At 43.4% G+C, this 19912-nt stretch overlaps 1 protein-coding gene across 1 annotated transcript; it reads right to left on the bottom strand.

Moving 5' to 3' along the window:
- Positions 1-1041: 1041 nt before the first annotated feature.
- On the bottom strand, positions 1042-2385 carry LOC134854278 (uncharacterized). Its single transcript, XM_063870473.1, has one exon. It carries the CDS (start codon positions 2354-2356, stop codon positions 1055-1057), a length of 1302 nt encoding a protein of 433 aa, XP_063726543.1. The 5' UTR covers positions 2357-2385; the 3' UTR covers positions 1042-1054.
- Positions 2386-19912: the final 17527 nt, after the last annotated feature.

Raw genomic sequence — 19912 nt, 5'->3', positions numbered from 1 at the left:
TATATCTTTGTACTACCAAACTGAAATTGATAGCATCTATTTGTAGTTTTATTTTGAAAATCTTCAATTAGTTATAAGTATGTTTTACCGGGTCTCCAGACACAGGATCCGAATGACACTGTAAGAAAGATGTAGTTTGAGTAGGCAATTAGCTTTCATTTATGACTTACCGACAGCGGTTCGTTTCAGGAGTACCGACAAGGTTAACTTTCAGAAAAAATAAACATTGTGCACTTTGAGCACGTCAATTAACATAGTGTCCAGGAGAGTTTCGAAGAAAAAATTACATCCATGATATGCCCAAGAGTTTTGTCAAAACTATTGAGCCTTAGTCTTTTCCATTTTGGATTGTTCCATTTCGAGGTCTTGAAAGCACTTTTCATTTCTTCAGCTAAGGCATTTAGAGAAAGAAGGCTAAAAGATTTCGTAAAATTCGAAACAATTGCGTCAACATTAATTGATCTGACCATTTGACAAATAGGGAGGAACTTTGTATTCGGTGTTTTAGTTTTGTTTTACTTAGTTTTTACTTTATTTGTTTTCCACGCAAAATCAGGTACCACACATAACCATGGCACTGGGCTGAGCAATATATCATCTTAAAGCCCTTTCAGTCCTCATTCGATCGACGTTTAAAAATTCCAAAAAATTTTCCGAGAAAAGCCAGTTTGAAATTTTTGATTTTTGAACTCCGAGCTAAGAAGGTTCAGACTTACAATAGCTTATTTATGCTTAATTTAAGCCGTAAAACCAAAGTTTTACTCCGGTAAAGTTCGTTTGTGGTTTTAAGCGCCATTTTGGGAATCAAACAGTTCAAAAAAATCTGCAAAAAAAAATTAAAACAATATTTGAAACTTCTTATAAAAAAACTTTTCAACGATGTTTTTTCGGTTTTTTGAAAAAAGGGCCTCGTAAAATTACACAAAGTTAGAAATGTATAAAAACATTTTTACCTCAGAATTAAAACCTTAAATAACCGTCTGATACCTCCATCAGTTTTTGCGTGTGGCTAAGTATGCTTCGCTCTAAATTAGAGAAACACAGACAGAAATAACTATTCAATTAAAGCGTTAAACATAATATCAGATTTGTTAATTGCTTTGTCCGAAAGTTTTTCCATAAGCTCATCTACACTTTGGGACATTTGCTCCACATCATTTTCATCCAGGTTTCTCAAAAACATTGCAGCTGCTTTTCTTAGTTTAGGGTTGTAATGCATTTGCATTGACGCTTCTAAAGTGAGTAAAACATCCAAGAACTCTTCGCGTTGCCCGTCGTAATGCTGGGAAGATATTAACTTGTGTTGCAATAAAATATCCTGTAGTAGGTTTAATACAGATATAATAACTCCACTCTCACATTTGCACACAATATGACCTAATCTCACTGTAAATAGCTTCAAAATTTCTAGAGATAACTTAGTTGACATCAAAAACTTCTTCAGAATTTCAAGAAAAATTGTGGTGTAGCTGGATAGTTGAAAACTTTCTTCAGAGCACATTGCAAGTAGCTTGTCGTAAACGCCAGGATATTCAATATTATATTTGGCAACTAGAACGTAAAAACACTCCAAAGCCAGAAATTTAAGCTTACTGGAATCACCTTCGAGAACTTTAATCAAAAAGTCAGTTAAGTCGCGGCAATCTGCAAAAGTGGGTATTATTCTATCACGCATTTTTGTAAGAATCAAAGTTTTGGTCTGTACGCTGAGGTGCCACGTCAAAACAGTGAGCCAAACTTTTGATAACTTAGAGGGAAACTTCTTTAAAGAAGTACTATCTTCACTCGCCTTACAATATTCAATTGCACTCTCGAAATTGAATTTCAGCAAGCATTTTACTAAGTGATCTCTCTGGGTAGTATCCAACAGCTCAAAAGATTCAGTAAAACCACTAGAATTAAAGACAGCTACTATAAACACTATATAGTCTGGCTTCTTATTACAAAATTGAATAAATGTAATTGAAAGCTTTTTGGGCCCATCTAGGCATAAACATCGCAAGAGGTTACCGATCGAATCTTTAACTAACGTGTCAAAAATAGGCGCAGCTGAACAGAACTTGATTTCTGCAAATAAAAAGTTAAGACATATCTGCAGCGCATGTCTCTGTATGTCTTCGTTAGTTCCAAAGTCAATGATGTTTATCAAGTCTTTTTTGATTTTGCAATAATTGCCCCATATTTGATCACTAGAAGGATGCGACAGTTTGGACGTAAGAATCGCTTCATAAACAGATAAATTCTTTCTGTACTTTTTAGAGAAAGCATCAAGCAAAGCAAGATTCTTTTCGAGAGCTTCAACAGACTGTGTGGCCTGTAGCTGCACTGATGCATTTCTCAGCAGTTTCAGACTCATTTCACCTGGAATTTATTAAACAATTAATGGAAAATGAACAAAAAAATTTTTAATCAAAACAATACTGCTCGTATCAGGGCGAACCCCTGAATGTTCCGGCTGCCCGAGTCGAGATTTTTCACCTAATTTGAAGCAAGATTTGAGCGTTTTTTTTTTAGACAATTACGCTCAAAATCTTGCTTCAAAATGAGCGGTTTATCTAAAAAAAAAACCGCTCAAAAACCGCGCAAGATTTGAACGGTTTTGAGCTGTTTATCTAAAAAAACCGCGCAAGATTTGAACGGTTTTGAGCGGTTTATCTAAAAAAACCGCTCAAATCTTGCGCGGTTTTTTTAGATAAACCGCTCAAAACCGTTCAAATCTTGCGCAGTTTTTGAGCGGTTTTTTTAGATAAACCGTTCAAAAACCTCTCAAACCGCTCAATTTGAAGCAAGATTTTGAGCGTAATTGTCTAAAAAAACCGCTCAAATCTTGCGCAGTTTTTGAGCGGTTTTTTTAGATAAACCGTTCAAAAACCGCTCAATTTGAAGCAAGATTTTGAGCGTAATTGTCTAAAAAAACCGCTCAAACCGCTCAAATCTTACATATTTTCCAGTGGTTATTTTGCTCGACCAGTTGAAAAAAGTCACTCACATTGTTTTTGGTCAAGACATCGAAAAAAATATTGCTTGATTTGAGAATGGTTAGGCACTTTTTTTGAATAATTTCCTGATCGTAATTGCATGACAATAACATGACAATTTCCTGATCGAATGGGACAAAAGAAATTTTAAATCATTAGCTTGCAAAGCATGAATTAAAGGTGCAGGTGTATGCGGATTTTGATTGCTCTTTAGCGATAGTGTGACAATTTTAAATGGTTGTGAATTTTGGGGTGTGGATAAGCTTAAGTCTGCTGCAAATTTCTGTAAATGACCACTGGCACTGTATCTTGAGCTACACTCAGAATTCTGGGGATTCACTGGCAGACGGCAGCACGCGATGAGGACATCGATCTTGAGTCCGGGGAGTATGTGCCAGTCGGTCATATTTGGAAGTTTGACCTTGAGCAATGCGAATAACATGATTTTGCGGTCAAATGGAATTTTTCAAAAACTCGCATTGGACATGTCATGCTCAAGTTTCTCGCGACATCTGAAAAGATTAGAAAAATAAGATCAGAACGACCGAATTACAAACGCGGGAAAGTGGTCAAATTAAGCAGCGAAAAATTGCTGTTCGCACTTTCCGACACTTAATCGAACGAGAGTAGAGCTGTCTTATTCGTGACAGGAGACAGAAAATAATCGAAAGTAAAAGAACATCGAAATTCAGTTGGACCAGAGTGAACCTTCGGTGGAAAGGTAGACAATCTAAGTCTCCCAATGGTTCAGATCAAAAACTACATTCACAAGTGAAAACTCATTTCCTTGAATTGGAATTCATTAATAGCAAACTTCTCAAGTTATATTCAAATATATCATGCTAGAGTCGCTAGTTAATTTAATTACTCCAATTCTCGAGTGTGCCGATATGTGAGTATTCAAATTAGTTTTCTTGAGTGTGTTTTTTGATGGGTACAGGACTTTATCCTCCACGGTAATTATCCTCCAGGCGATATCCTCCATGGCGGATAAAGTCCTCCGAGTATTTATTGAGAAGAATGAAACGGAAAAAAAAACAAAGCAGACAGGAGAAATTAACTGACAATTAAAACTGCGATGAAATTGAATAACAAAAATTAATAATATCAATTAAATCGTAATTGAAGTTTTCGATTTCGTTGGTTTTTGTTGAGCATGGCAAATTTCATGGTTTCTCAAGGGAAACGGACTTTATCCTCCAGATGTTCCGAAGTCAACTTGTTCCATATAATTGGGCTGCCCGTACGCGGAATGATCAGGAAGTTCCATTTATTGTCTGAAATGATCAAATATTGGATATAATCTAATAATTTGACTGAATTTACTAATTGGAGGAAAACATCCAAATTCATAAAATTGGGGGATAAAAATGGAGGAAAAAGCGGATGACAATAATTATCCGATAGGATAATGGTGGAGGATATCGCCTGGAGGATAATGACCGTGGAGGATAAAGTCCGTTTCCCTTTTTGATTGTTATGTTGAGGTAATGAGAGTTTTAGGTTGATCCATCTGAAATGGATCGAAGTTCCACTGTCTAATAAAAAGTAATTTTACGGAATGTTCCGACCCTGTTTTTAACGGCGTTCGCGTATTTTGGGTATTTTGAGACCTAAGTATGGGGACGTTCTTATTTTCTAGAGTGGGGGGTATTTTGGTAGTGGCCTTTAAGCTGTAACGGGTTTTTAGTCTCATGTCCCAAGTGAACCGAGTTGGCTCCGATCGTTCGAGGTAGAAAAACACAAGAGATAGTGTCCCTGACTCTTGAGCCAATGGTTATAGGGCCTATTTTTCTTTAACGTCATATGTGACTTAAGTAGGCGACTGTTACATAGTGTTTTTATGGCGTTCCTGGGTGTTTTTACGACATCATGAATACGGAGTTGAACCCACTTGACACAGCTCCGGGCTACATGCCCATACTAGAGTACCGGTGGTACGGTTCAGCGGGAACGTGTAAGCCTTCCGGTTGTACCGTGATAGCTTTTTAAGAAAACTGGAGAAAACTTCCTGGTACGCTCTCCGAATGAGGCTTAGCTAACCGAGTAAGGGGGGTAACTAGGGGGACGAAAAAACGAGCAAAAGACAAAATGCCAAGCAAAAACCGAAAAAGAATAAAAAAAAGGAAAAAAAAACCATAAAACAAAAAAAATGACAGTGACTTTGACACCAGATTAGTTGGATCAAACCTCTATAATAATTAAATAGTATACCCACACTGGTTTTATAAGACCAATCGTTTCAATCAATTCAGCAATTTAATAAGGTGCCCGAGTGTGGGGCGTTGTTAAGGGTTTTCCGATAGCTTGCAACTTAGCTGGACAACTAGGAGACTTAACTGGAAGAGGTGAACAGTCGAGTAGGAAAGTGGTTCACAGGGACTTAGCTGGACCATTAGGAGGTTTGACTGGAACAGGTGACCAGCCAAGTGGGAAAGTGGTGCTGCTGATCAGGTGCAGGACCCGTCAAGGAGACAACCAGCACGGAATCAGAACAACAAGAGAGGACGGGGGTGTTCTCAAGTTGGTCAAACGGGTATCGTTAAAATCCACATTACATTCTAGCAGACAAGTGTAAAATTGAATAAGCGGAACCCCTCTGTTTTGAGGAACGTTTTTACTCAAGCAGAGCCTGGAAACAGGTTCTACGGTTTTCTCTCAAGAAGTTTAGCACCCGGCGCTTAAGGTAATTTTCGGCTTAAGAGGGGGGCTAAAGAGGGGGGAGGTTAGAAGAGGGGCTGGTCAGGTTAGAGGTTGGCGGTTGAAAATTGTAAAAAGGGGGGACACATTAGAGTAACTAATTGATCGACATCGTCGATTTAGTTACATTAGAATCTTACACGCGTTGATTATAAGATGCAGATATCCAAATTTAAGATCGAATTAAGGTAGGTACCCTGGTCAGATTGGTTGGGGGAACGGAAGTAGACAGTTTTTGTGATACCCCATAAGATTGCTAGCAGGGGGGAGGAAAACGCGTGGCAATCAGGTACCAGACGTTTTTTCTAATAAAAGGTTGACAGAAGTCACCTTTGAATTTTAGGTGGGTTTATCTCTCTGTTTTTATTATTTTTCCCTGTTTAAATTTTCACGTTTTTGGTAAAAATTTTTAATCGGTTTTGAACAAACACGTGATCACAAGACACCCCGAACAAGTTGGGTTTCAACTTGCTTCAAAACATTAAAAGGAAGATAAATACAGGGGAGTTAGTGATTCAAATTTTTGGCCAGTAAGGTTGGGTTTTCTTGGGAAATTTTTTACTAGAGCTCAAGTTGTGGTACCAGGTACAGTGGTTCAAGAGACCCGACAACGAAAGAGAAGAGTTCCCACTATCCCAACACTTGGTAGAGAAGTCCTGGGACAGTACCGAAGAGTCTTGGGACAGTACAGTCTTGGGACAGTACAGTCTTGGGACAGTGGTCTTGGGACAGTACCAGAAAGCCTTGGGACAGTACAGAGTCTTGGGACAGTACAGTCTTGAGATAGTAGTCTTGAGATAGTAGTCTTGGGACAGTACAGTCTTGGGACAGTAGTCTTGGGACAGCAGTCTTGGGACAGCGCATTCTTGGGACAGTGCAGTCTTGGGACAGTGGTCTTGGGACAGTGCTGTCTTGGGACAGTACAGTCTTGGGACAGTAGTCTTGGGACAGTGCAGGCTTGGGACGGTGGTCTTGGGACAGTACAGTCTTGGGACACTACAGTCTTGGGACAGTAGTATTGGGACAGTGCAATCTTGGGACAGTGGTCTTGGGACAGTGCAGTCTTGGGACAGTGCAGTCTTGGGACAGTAGTCTTGGGACAGTGCAGTCTTGGGACAGTGGTCTTGGGACAGTGCAGCCTTGGAACGGTGCAGTCTTGGGACAGTAGTCTTGGGACAGTACAGTCTTGGAACAGTATTCTTGGGACAGTACCAAGAAGTCCTGGGACAGTACCGAGTAGTCTTGGGACAGTACCAAGAAGTCCTGGGACAGTACTGGAGAGTCTTGGGACAGTGTAAACTGGGTTAGTAGTCTTGGGACAATTACCAGAAGTCTTGGGACAGTAGTCTTGGGACAGTACAGTCTTGGAACAGTATTCTTGGGACAGTACCAAGAAGTCCTGGGACAGTACCGAGTAGTCTTGGGACAGTACCAAGAAGTCCTGGGACAGTACCGGAGAGTCTTGGGACAGTGTAGTCTGGGGACAGTAGTCTTGGGACAATTACGAGAAGTCTTGGGACAAAACCTAAGAGTCTTGGGACAGCACGAGAAAGTCTTGGGACAGTTCAGAGAAGTCTTGGGACAGCACGAGAGAATCTTGCGACAGTACATAGAAGTCTTGGGACAGTACCAGGAAGTCTTGGGACGGTACAAAAAAGTTATGTGAAGGTACTAAAAGTTTTTGGGACAGTGCGCAATAGCTCAATGCTCATTTAAAAGCAAAAGGACCGGTCCGAACGATTACATCGCGAAAGATCCGTTCTATTAAGATCACGAATTGAAAGTTTTTTTTATTCTGTAAGGGAAATGAAATAGGAACGTGTTTTTTTTTAGAATTTTTATCCTTATTATAGAATTTTGTAAATAATGATATTGTAAATAGAGGCAATTGTAAATAAAAATCATGAGGCGGAGTAGAGTACCGATAGCAGAAAGAAGAGTTATAGAGTCAAAGACGAATCATAACTCGTCGCAACGAAAGGTAACACCGTTTGACCCAAGAGTAACAAGAAAGAACTTCTCAGTGAGCATGGTCAACACACGAAGCGCAAAAGAGAACAAGACGAAAGTGAGCGCCGAGGAGGGACGAACGGAATCTGCTATAGAAATTGATCTTGAGACACCAGATCAGAGTGTTGATGAGGTGGAGAAGAAGACAACGGAGTCGACACCGATGCCGAATGCAGAAGAACAAAAGCAAAAGAGTATGGAATTCTCGCCGATAGACACTGTGGAGGACACGACGGGCAACACGCCAGAAACCTTAAAGGACGAGTCTCAAACGAAAAGAACGTCATTCACAGAGAGGTTCGCAATGATGATCGGAATGAAATCAAGAGACATGGTGGAGGAAGAACCGAAGGCCGAGAAAGGCAAAACATTTGGAACAGTTTCCACGATAACAACAGAGGCCAACCAAGACGATGATTAGGTCAAACATTGGGCAACAGCTAGTCATGGGGCTTTAGCTGACCATGAAACAGCAACTCCTCTTGAGCTGGGCAATTTAATGGCGAAGTTAGATCAGATCGACAAAAAACTAAAGTGCAGCAACGAGGATCGAGAAGTGATAAAGAAGGAAATAAGATTCAACAAAAACGAGTACCTGGATAACTGTTTTAGCCTGGCAAGGGCGACGGAGGAAAAGCTTCAGCAGATATCAGACAAGGTAGAGGCCACTGACAAAGACCGAGAGAAGAACATCAAAAAAGACATGCAAGAAATGAAGCAACGGTATGACAAATGTGTAGTTGCGAAGAAGGAAGAGGAACGCGACACTGCGGACAAGATCTTCGAGATATTGTTGAATCGATTCGGGTCAACATGAAGGGTCACCAAGCGATGATGAGATTTGAAAAGGCAAAGGGAAGATGAATCAATTGATCGGTTCCTGGATGATCTTGAGAGCTTGAGACGAAGGATTGATCCTGAAGAGTCAACAAACAGAAGGAACTTTAGCATCGCCTCGAAGTTCATCGATGGGGAAAAAGTGACGACTTGAGAACAAGGTTGGCAACGTACTGTACACTGTCGAAAGATAATGCACCGACTCCAGAAGAGATGAGACAAAAGTCAAGGGAGTACATGCTGATGAAGCCGAAGAAATACTCGTACTCAGAGAACAGGAATATGCAAGGGGGCGTCAACCACAAAGGTCGTCATGGTACAAGCCTAGAGATGACATGGACAAACGTAGATCATGTGCAAATTGCGTATCAGCGGATCATCACGTGGCGGATTGCACGACGTACAAGCAGGGCATGAAGAGTCTAGGATATGCAACGGATGAGGAAGATATGAGCAAGATGGAAGAACACGAGTTCTATAGTGGCTTGATAATCAAAATAGGTGCGAGATGCTTCTTCTGCAATCAAGAGGGGCACTTCAGGATGGACTGTCCATTGTTTTGGGAAGCAGTCAAGAACCAGAGACACCCCAAGCACAATTTGGCGTCAACGGCGGTGTAGAACCAGTGAAACAGACAAACTGAGTTTGAAACAAAAAATTCGGAGGCACCGAGTGCGGAATTACCGACCAAGACGATGAAGGCTGTAACGCAAGTCAGCAGTGCCATGGAGGCCAAGGCCATGAATTCTCTGGAGATAAATCATGAGAGAGCAGCTGCAGAGACCATCAACAAAGTGAAACAAGACCTAGCCACGAAGGAAGTCGAGCAACGATTGAAACAGGAGATCGAAAGGCAGAAGTTGAACGAGACGTTAAGTGGGTTAGTGTCAAAGCAAGAAGACAAAGTGGGAGCGACAAAGAGTGGAAATTGCAACACTCTGAAAATGGTGACGGGAAAGCCATTCGGCATAACGAAGATTGGAGCCAGGATAATGTCAATAATCACAGTGGGCGGTCATGAAGTAACGAGGAATCTAAGCGAAACCAGCGATCAGACAATAATGCACATTGATGTGTACGCAGACTACTCAAGTGCAATAAGTCCGCAGACAACTTCTAGAGCCCTGAGGGCACTACTAAGAAGAGGTGGCAGCAAGTCAGTCCGCGTCGAGAACAGAATTACGGAGGCTTATGGTCCGCATGAGGTGATGTTAAACATAGACGGGATAAACATCTACACGAAAACCATGATAACATGCGATGAAGACCTAGCCGGACAGATCTACGTGGACAAAGAAGAACTGAAAGTGAGATCGATTGGACGCTGCGCCATGTTACGTGCTTGACCTAAGTGGCAAGAAGACTCAGTTACGCGGATTACTTGATACGGGAGCAGTCTTGAGTGTTACACCAATTGAAACTCGGGAGCGAATGGGTTTCAACAAGGATGATTTGATAGACTCGAGAATACGGCTGTCAGCTGCAAACAAAGGAGCGCTGCGGGTGCTAGGCAGACCAATAAAATCCCTAAACCTGGAGGAACGCAACCTGTGGATGAGCTTTCTCGTGGTAGAAAACCTAGATGAGTCTGACCAATTCATTTTAGGCAGAGACTTCATAAGGAACTTCGATGTAACGATTGATTTAAACAATGCTATGTTCAGATAGGAGGTACGCAATTAAACCGGTAAATTTAATAATAACGAATGAAAAAAAAGCACCGGTACGCTTGAGTAGGAGGGTGAGGCTGAAAGCGAACGAAGCGGCAATTGTAAGCTTGCGAATGAAAAACTATAATGAAATAAGTGATAACAAGCAAGAATGCATAGTCCCAAATCCTAATAGTCAAAGTGCTGCTGTTTTAGGAAGATCCTTCTCGATAACCAAGAGCGGCCTCTGCGTCAGTGTCTTGTTGAATACTCTTGATATACCCATCACGATACAAAGGGGAAGGAAGCTGTTATTTGCTTTACCCGTGAAAACTCGATATGAGATGACTGAAAATCCACAACAGAATGAAGTTATTGATTGTCCCAATCATACGGACAAAATTTGTATCTTGAAACGATTGAAGGAAATAAAAGGTTCATCAGGTCTTGTAAAATCACTTAAGTCAGGGACAGACGATAGACTTTCGAGCTATTCGAATTTTCCGGAAAGACCAACACTAGATGAAATGCAGAGGGATAAACCAGTTCTATCGGAGATAGAGCATTTAAGGGGCAAGATAACGGACGAACAGCTCGAAGCCATCAAGGATGTACTGGAGCGAAATGAGGATGTTTTTTCGAAACATAAGGCAAACATTGGATGTTGTAATTTCGTTGAACATGAAATAGAGCTTGAGAAGTCTGCGGTACCGCACAGGAAGGGGGCGAGGCGCATGACCCCGCACAAATGGGATGCATGTACAAAAGAAATAGAGACCTTACTAGAGTATGATATGATAGAGCCATCCAAATCACCGTGGACGTCTGGAGTAGTGATGGCCAAAAAGAAAGGCGACCAATTGAGGTTGTGTTGTGACTTTCGGTATCTGAACTCATACCTAGAACTTTCGGCCTATCCCATACCTAGAATTGATGAGAGCCTCTCGAAGTTAGGTGATGCAAAATTTTTTACGATTCTTGATTTAGGATCGGCTTTCTGGCAGGTCCCACTGAGGAAGCAGGTCAGGGACAAAACGGGGTTCGCCTGCGAGCTGGGGATGTTTCAATGGAAACGGATGCCGTTTGGTCTTTGCAATGCCACGGCTACATTTCAACGGTTGATGGTACACGCATTGATAGGTGTGACAAAGAAATACGGCAACCTGGTAATGTGCTACGTGGATGACGTGGTAATTGCGACGCCTACACTGGAGGACCACATCGAGCGACTAGACGAGGTGTTTGCATGCATGAAGAGATCAGGACTAAAGTGCAAACCGTCAAAGTGCGAGATACTCAAGGACTCGATCAAATACTTGGGAAGGATGGTGGACAGGCATGGCATCAGACCACACCCAGATGCAGTAGAAGCGGTTCTGACTTGAAAATCGCCAAAGACGGAACATCAATTGATGAGCTTCCTGGGTTTTGCGAACTATTACAGGGAGTTCATCAAGGGCTACGCGGACAAAATATACCCGATGCAACAACTAATGATGCACAAAAGCAAGAAGTTCACGTGCAACAACGCGGCGGAAGAATCATTCCAGAGAATAAAGAAGGAGTTTTGTGCGAGGCACCGGTGCTAGGGATGCCAACGGAAAAAAGAATGTACGTGCTAGACACGGATGCGTCGGTAGTCGCGATTTCTGGCATTCTCCATCAAGAACAGGAATGGAACGGGAAGACAGTCTTAAGACCAATAGCGTACGGGAGTAAAGTCTTGAGTGATACGGAAATGAAGTACGGAGCGCCAAAACCAGAGATCTTCGCGGTGGTTACCTTTGTCGAAAAATATAGAGGATACCTAGGCAGCGAGCCATTCAAGCTGCGAGTCGAGAACAGGGCACTCAGCTGGCTGAAAACCTACTCAACGGACCAGAGCTACATTGGAAGGTGGATAGTTTGCCTGGACGGATGCAACATGATAATTGAGCATAGGACAAGAGATAAACATCAAAATGCCGATAGCTTGAATAAGAAGACGGGGTTCTACGAGAGGCAAGAACAAAGAGAGGCAGATAGACCCGAAATCAAAGATGGTTTTTCCTTCATGGATAAGGAAACGTTTGATAGTCTTCCACTCACGAGATGGCTTGACAAGTCAGGCAAACCGATAGAAGATCACCCCGAATTACCAAAGGAGCCTCCCGAGAAAACAATCTTGAAACAAAACCCAAGGGATGCCGATGGAGATAATACTCAAGTTGAAAATTGTTAGGGAGACACTCAAGGCGAAAGGCTATTACCTGAACCAAGTAGAGACGGGAAGAGCAGTGATAGATGAAGACTTGAGGTGATTACTCGAGAAACTGGCGGACGATAAGCCCGTGATCAAAGAGAAGGACAAAGAGGAACCAGAAGTTACGATACTGAGAAGGAAGGAAGCGGATAGTGGCGAGGACTCCATGAAAGAAAAAGAATCTGGTGAGAGAGAAGTCGTGCAGTCATTGAATGATAAAATCTCTGAAGTTATACTTGAGCGGACTCGGGTTAGGAAGAAAAAAGTGGCATTCAAGGATGAAGCTGAACACCTTGGACTAGGTCAAGAGTCTGGGGAGTGGCCAACAGCGGAGGAAGATGCTGAAGAAGAAAAATTGTCCGGGGAGAGTGAAGAATGGAATGAAGACTCAGAGAAGAGCAGCGATGACCAAAGTAGTCTATGCGGAAGAGAAGATGAGGCACCGCGACAGAGAACAACAGACGGATCCCTCCTCAGGAACATACAACTTGAATCAGCAGGAAGTGCGAGGGGTTGAAGAACTTGAAAAAATTGCAGTATCGAGGAAACCGTTCAGGGAGCCATCGTGCAACTCAAATGTCAGAACAAACCTGGTGCCAGAAGATGACAGAAAGATCTTGAGGAGGATAGTTTGTGTAAAGCTGAAAGATGACTTCCACAGTCCTGCAGAAATGAATGGTCAGATGATGGCGCAAAAAGAACACTTCAAGGCGAGATATAGGCTGTCGGACCTAATACGGGCCCAAAAGAATGACAAGATGGTAAATAACTTCTCCAAGTGGATCCGGACGGGGACCAAAGAGAGGGGGGACCTGGAAGAAGACAGCTAAAAGATCTTGAGCCAGTTCTACAAAGAGAGAAAAGATTTACTCTATCATACAGCTGATGGGGTGGTAGCATGCAAGAGAAAAGACGAGGAGAAGATTTCACACAAGCATAACCTCACCATACTGCCACAGTTGTACCAGACGGAAGTGTTATTCAGATCGCATGATCAAATGGGGCACCAGGGGATAGACAAGTTTCAATAAAGAATATTACATAAGTTTGATTGGCCAGGATTAAGGAAAGCTTGCGAGAGATGGGTGAATGCATGACTGGCATGTCTACATGTGAAAGACCCAAGGAAGATGACGGTATGGTTGTCCCATGACATTTCAGTCGGACAACGGAAAAGCCTTCGTGGGGGACCTGACGAAAGAATTGATGAAGAGGTCACACATTGCTCAAGCACACTCAACTACCTACCATCCCCACACCAACGGGTTAGTGGACAGACAAAATAGAACGTTGGTGAACATGCTAAGAGTATACTGCTCAAGGTACATGACAGACTGGGATAAAAATCTGCCGCAAGTGGTAGGGGCATACAACAGTACGCAACACTCAACAACAGGAATCAGTCCTTTCATGATGTTGACGGGCAGGGAAAGAGCAATGCCTCTAACATTCTTTTACCCAGAATACGAAGAAAAAAAGACATCGCCTCAAGCTTATGTGAAAGAAGCGGTTAAGAGACAACAGGAACTAAACGAGCCCTGCAGGAGGAACACAGCGCAAGCACAAATGAGACAGCGGAAGAAATACGATAAAATAATACTGCAAGCGAAACCATATGCAGTGGGTCAATACGTCTGGGTCTTTCAGAATGTTATACCTCCAAAAGGGACAAAGCAACTAATTAAGAAATGGAGAGGACCGTTCATGATAACGGAAGTGCACCATTCAGGACCGTTCATGATAACGGAGATGACTTCTTGATTGATAAGATACAGCCTGATAAATTATGCGAAGAGCTACTGAGTGTGGGCGAACTGACAGCCGACGATGAATGACAGATCACCAACGACAGTGAACATGACCCGCAGGAAGACTACTCCACACCAGAACAAGAGAAAGATCTGGAACAGAGCGAGGTAGAAAAGAGGGAAAACACAAATTTGAGGATACTAGAGTTGATGAGCGACCTCAAGAGTAAGAGTGAGTAGGAGCAAAGCATCCAGCCAGTCGACATGTCGGCGGAAAAACACGTGAAAACGAAAGATACCCTCTTCGGTTGGACGGCAACCGACAGGCCGCTCGAAATACCACCAGATAATCTAGACCCAGCATCATCGACGGGGACGTCGATAATTTTTTTTGTCCGGGGAGTGGGGGTAGGACTTACCCACACCGAAAATTTGATGATAAAGAAACCCAGAGAAGTGAGAGAAACGAGCGGGCTGGACCTGGATGAGGAGGAGGCTGAGCCTAACATAGGGAGGAATTTCAAAACAAAATTAGAAATTCCAAAAGAATATTCAGAGAACATCCTGATTACGGACAGCGACTTCGCTCTGTCAGACAGGACCAGCGCGATCTGTATAACGGCGGACATGAGCTTCAAATCAAGACTAGAGGCCGACTTCAAGAGAGAGTATCAGAACGTGGAGTTTCTATTCAGGCAGAGACCGCGGTTGGGAGGAATAGCTGCGCTTCCCCCATCAGTTTCACAAGTTCCGGGGAAGTACTTGTGCTTTCTGGTAACGACGGTCAATGAAAGGAACACAATAGACCCTGAGCACGTGATGCTGGCACTAACAAGGCTGCGAGACTTCATAGTCGAAAGAAGAATAATGGAGGTCTCGATGCCGGTCTATGACCCGAACAGGGGCAAGTTGAGCCCAAGGGAACTGTAGGCTATCCTACATGTGGTCTTCGCAGAAACGGAAATAATGGTGCATCTACACAAGAAGTACTACTTGAGTATCGCCTGAGTTGGGTACATGGGAATCTAAGTTAGGTATAAGGGATTCTCAATTTAGGTATACTGGGGCACGAAGCAGGTAAATGGATTTTAACGCAATTGGCATGACAATCAAATTTCAGAGAGTTGACGGTGCTAAAACATGAAATGAATCTGCATGCTCTTAAAACTCCAAGTTGAAGTATTTGAGTGAGATGACGAAAAAATAATGTTTTAAACACAATAATGGGGGGGGGTTTAGGTTACGAATGAAACAAATTGGTCTAAAAATGTATTTTATTTTCAGATTGAGTTGTTAAATTGAGTTGACGACCTAGCCGCACTCACTTGAAGAAAAAGAAAGTCTTGTACAAAGTTTAAGATCACCAACATTCAAAAGGAGATATTTCTTGAGTTTTCAAGTTGGTTGGTAAGGTAAAACTAAAAATGGTTGTTAAGGTAATACTCAAGTTGGTTGGTACGCAAGATCATCTAGAAGTCGTGAAAATTGCAGATCACTTTTGGAAATCCACGCTTGCTGCACTCAAGAGACCTACGCTCAATGAACTGCACAGACGCTTGAGGGATCTAGACTACACCCAAGTGGATGAGAGGATGGCAGTGATGTTAAACGCCATTCTGCAGTTCGAGGCGCAAGCTGAATGCAGGGAGTCCGCGACAGAAGCCGTCTTGATGGTTGGTTACACAACAGATGGTATATCCAATCAAGAACAGACCAGGTGGTTGTCCTGGAATGTGGATGGGGGTGTGAGAGGATTCAACTTGGCGAGAAATCCTGGATTGAACAATAACACAATTGAACAGTAACCTGAAGAGGGAACTAGAGAGGGTGCAGAGGAAGAGGAATAAAGCGAATCTTGACCGGGATAGCGCGAAACTCGAGAGGGATCAAGCGAATCTGGAAAAAGATCAAGCGATCCTCGAGAGGGATCAGGCGCGGCGTGACCTTGACATGTTAAAGGCAGAGTACCAGCAAGAGCAAAGGGTACGAGAGAACGAGGTTAGGTGATGCAAAATTTTAGAACCAAAATTAGAACCATCCAAATCACCGTGGACGTGTGGAGTAGTGATGGCCAAAAAGAAAGGCCGACCAATTGAGGTTGTGTTGTGACTTTCGGTATCTGAACTCCGTCACGGTGAAGGATGCCTATCCCATACCTAGAATTGATGAGAGCCTCTCAAAGTTAGGTGATGCAAAATGTTTTACGATTCTTGATTTAGGATTGGCTTTCTGGCAGGTCCCACTGAGGAAGCAGGTCAGGGACAAAACGGGATTCGCCTGCGAGCTGGGGATGTTTCAATGGAAACGGATGCCGTTTGGTCTTTGCAATGCCACGGCTACATTTTAACGGTTGATGGTACACGCATAGATAGGTGTGACAAAGAAATACGGCAACCTGGTAATGTGCTACGTGGATGACGTGGTAAGTGCGACGCCTACACTGGAGGACCACATCGAGCGACTAGACGAGGTGTTTGCATGCATGAAGAGATCAGGACTAAAGTGCAAACCGTCAAAGTGCGAGATACTCAAGGAATCGATCAAATACTTGGGAAGGATGGTGAACAGGCATGGCATCAGACCACACCGAGATGCAGTAGAAGCGGTTCTGACTTAGAAATCGCCAAAGACGGAACATCAATTGATGAGCTTCCTGGGTTTTGCGAACTATTACAGGGAGTTCATCAAGGGCTACGCGGACAAAGTATACCCGATGCAACAACTAATGATGCACAAAAGCAAGAAGTTCACGTGCAACAACGCGGCGGAAGAATCATTCCAGAGAATAAAGAAGGAGTTTTGTGCGAGGCACCGGTGCTAGGGATGCCAACGGAAAAAAGAATGTACGTGCTAGACACGGATGCGTCGGTAGTCGCGATTTCTGTCATTCTCCATCAAGAACAGGAATGGAACGGGAAGACAGTCTTAAGACCAATAGCGTACGGGAGTAAAGTCTTGAGTGATACGGAAATGAAGTACGGAGCGCCAAAACCAGAGATCTTCGCGGTGGTTACCTTTGTCGAAAAAGATAGAGGATACCTAGGCAGCGATCCATTCAAGCTGCGAGTCGACAACAGGGCACTCAGCTGGCTGAAAACCTACTCAATGGACCAGAGATACATTGGAAGGTGGATAGTTCGCCTGGACGGATGCAACATGAGAATTGAGCATAGGACAAGAGACAAACATCAAAATGCCGATAGCTTGAGTAAGAAGACGGGGTTCTACGAGAGGCAAGAACAAAGAGAGGCAGATATACCCGAAATCAAAGATGGTTTTTCCTTCATGGATAAGGAAACGTATGATAGTCTTCCACTCAAGAGATGGCTTGACAAGTCAGGCAAACCGATAGAAGATCACCCCGAATTAGCGAAGGAGCCTCCCGAGAAAACAATCTTGAAACAAAACCCAAGGGATGCCGATGGAGATAATACTCAAGTTGAAAATTGTGAGGGAGACACTCAAGGCGAAAGGCTATTACCTGAACCAAGTAGAGACGGGAAGAGCAGTGATAGATGAAGACTTGAGGTGATTACTCGAGAAACTGGCGGACGATAAGCCCGTGATCAAAGAGAAGGACAAAGAGGAACCAGAAGTTACGATACTGAGAAGGAAGGAAGCGGATAGTGGCGAGGACTCCATGAAAGAAAAAGAATCTGGTGAGAGAGAAGTCGTGCAGTCATTGGTTGATAAAATCTCTGAAGTTATACTTGAGCGGACTCGGGTTAGGAAGAAAAAAGTGGCATTCAAGGATGAAGCTGAACTCCTTGGACTAGGTCAAGAGTCTGGGGAGTGGCCAACAGCGGAGGAAGATGCTGAAGAAGAAAAATTGTCCGGGGAGAGTGAAGAATGGAATGAAGACTCAGAGAAGAGCAGCGATGACCAAATTAGTCTATGCATGATACTGGTGGAAGAGAAGATAAGGCACCGCGACAGAGAACTACATAAGGATCCCTCCTCAGGAACGTACAACTTGAATCAGCAGGAAGTGCGAGTGGTTGAAGAACTTGAAAAAATTGCAGTATCGAGGAAACCGTTCAGGGAGCCATCGTGCAACTCAAATGTCAGAACAAACCTGGTGCCAGAAGATGACAGAAAGATCTTGAGGAGGATAGTTTGTGTAAAGCTGAAAGATGACTTCCACAGTCCTGCAGAAATGAATGGTCAGATGATGGCGCAAAAAGAACACTTCAAGGCGAGATAATACGGGCCCAAAAGGATGACAAGATGGTAAATAACCTTTCCAAGTGGATCCGGACGGGGACCAAAGAGAGGGGGGACCTGGAAGAAGACAGCTAAAAGATCTTGAGCCAGTTCTACAAAGAGAGAAAAGATTTACTCTATCATACAGCTGATGGGGTGGTAGCATGCAAGAGAAAAGACGAGGAGAAGATTTCACACAAGCATAACCTCACCATACTGCCACAGTTGTACCAGACGGAAGTGTTATTCAGATCGCATGATCAAATGGGGCACCAGGGGATAGACAAGTTTCAATAAAGAATATTACATAAGTTTGATTGGCCAGGATTAAGGAAAGCTTGCGAGAGATGGGTGAATGCATTACTGGCATGTCTACAGGTGAGAGACCCAAGGAAGATGACGGTATGGTTGTCCCATGACATTTCAGTCGGACAACGGAAAAGCCTTCGTGGGGGACCTGACGAAAGAATTGATGAAGAGGTCACACATTGCTCAAGCACACTCAACTACCTACCATCCCCACACCAACGGGTTAGTGGACAGACAAAATAGAACGTTGGTGAACATGCTAAGAGTACACTGCTCAAGGTACATGACAGACTGGGATAAGAATCTGCCGCAAGTGGTAGGGGCATACAACAGTACGCAACACTCAACAACAGGAATCAGACCCTTCATGATGTTGACGGGCAGGGAAAGAGCAATGCCTCTAACATTCTTTTACCCACAATACGAAGAGAAAAAGACATCGCCTCAAGCTTATGTGAAAGAAGCGGTTAAGAGACAACAGGAACTAAACGAGCTCTGCAGGAGGAACACAGCGCAAGCACAAATGAGACAGCGGAAGAAATACGATGAAAAAATACTGCAAGCGAAACCATATGCAGTGGGCCAATACGTCTGGGTCTTTCAGAATGTTATACCTCCAAAAGGGACAAAGCAACTACTTAAGAAATGGAGAGGACCGTTCATGATAACGGAAGTACACCAGCAAGGACGGTTCTACCGTTTGAGTACGGGCGAGCAGCGCATTATGAAAACCTGAAACCTCACGTCCCATCCCCAGAAGACTGGTGCGTACCGCAGAATATGGAGGGACTCAAGTACCTATTGGTGGAGCCAGCATGCGAGGTGAACGAAAAGGGCACCAGAGAGAAAAATGATGGCAATGAGGACTTGAGTTTGGGCGATAATGAAAAGATAGAAGCGGACTCAGAGGCGGAATCCTTTGTGGAAGAAGACTGGAACGATCCAGAGCAGGACGAGGTGCCGAATTGTACAGAACCAGGCTTGCCGATACCAGCGGGAACCAGGAGTGGCAATCGCAAACGGACAGGCATGAGGTACAATAGTTACGGAGATGACTTCTTGATTGATAAGATACAGCCTGATAAATTATGCGAAGAGCTACTGAGTGTGGGCGAACTGGCAGCCGACGATGAATGACAGATCACCAACGACAGTGAACACTACCCGCAGGAAGACTACTCCACACCAGAACAAGAGAAAGATCTGGAACAGAGCGAGATAGAAAAGAGGGAAAAC

The sequence above is a fragment of the Symsagittifera roscoffensis genome, chromosome 9 (assembly GCF_963678635.1).
Source record: "Symsagittifera roscoffensis chromosome 9, txSymRosc1.1, whole genome shotgun sequence".
Taxonomy (NCBI): Eukaryota; Metazoa; Xenacoelomorpha; order Acoela; family Convolutidae; genus Symsagittifera; species Symsagittifera roscoffensis.
This window is presented reverse-complemented; position numbering and strand designations above follow the sequence as displayed.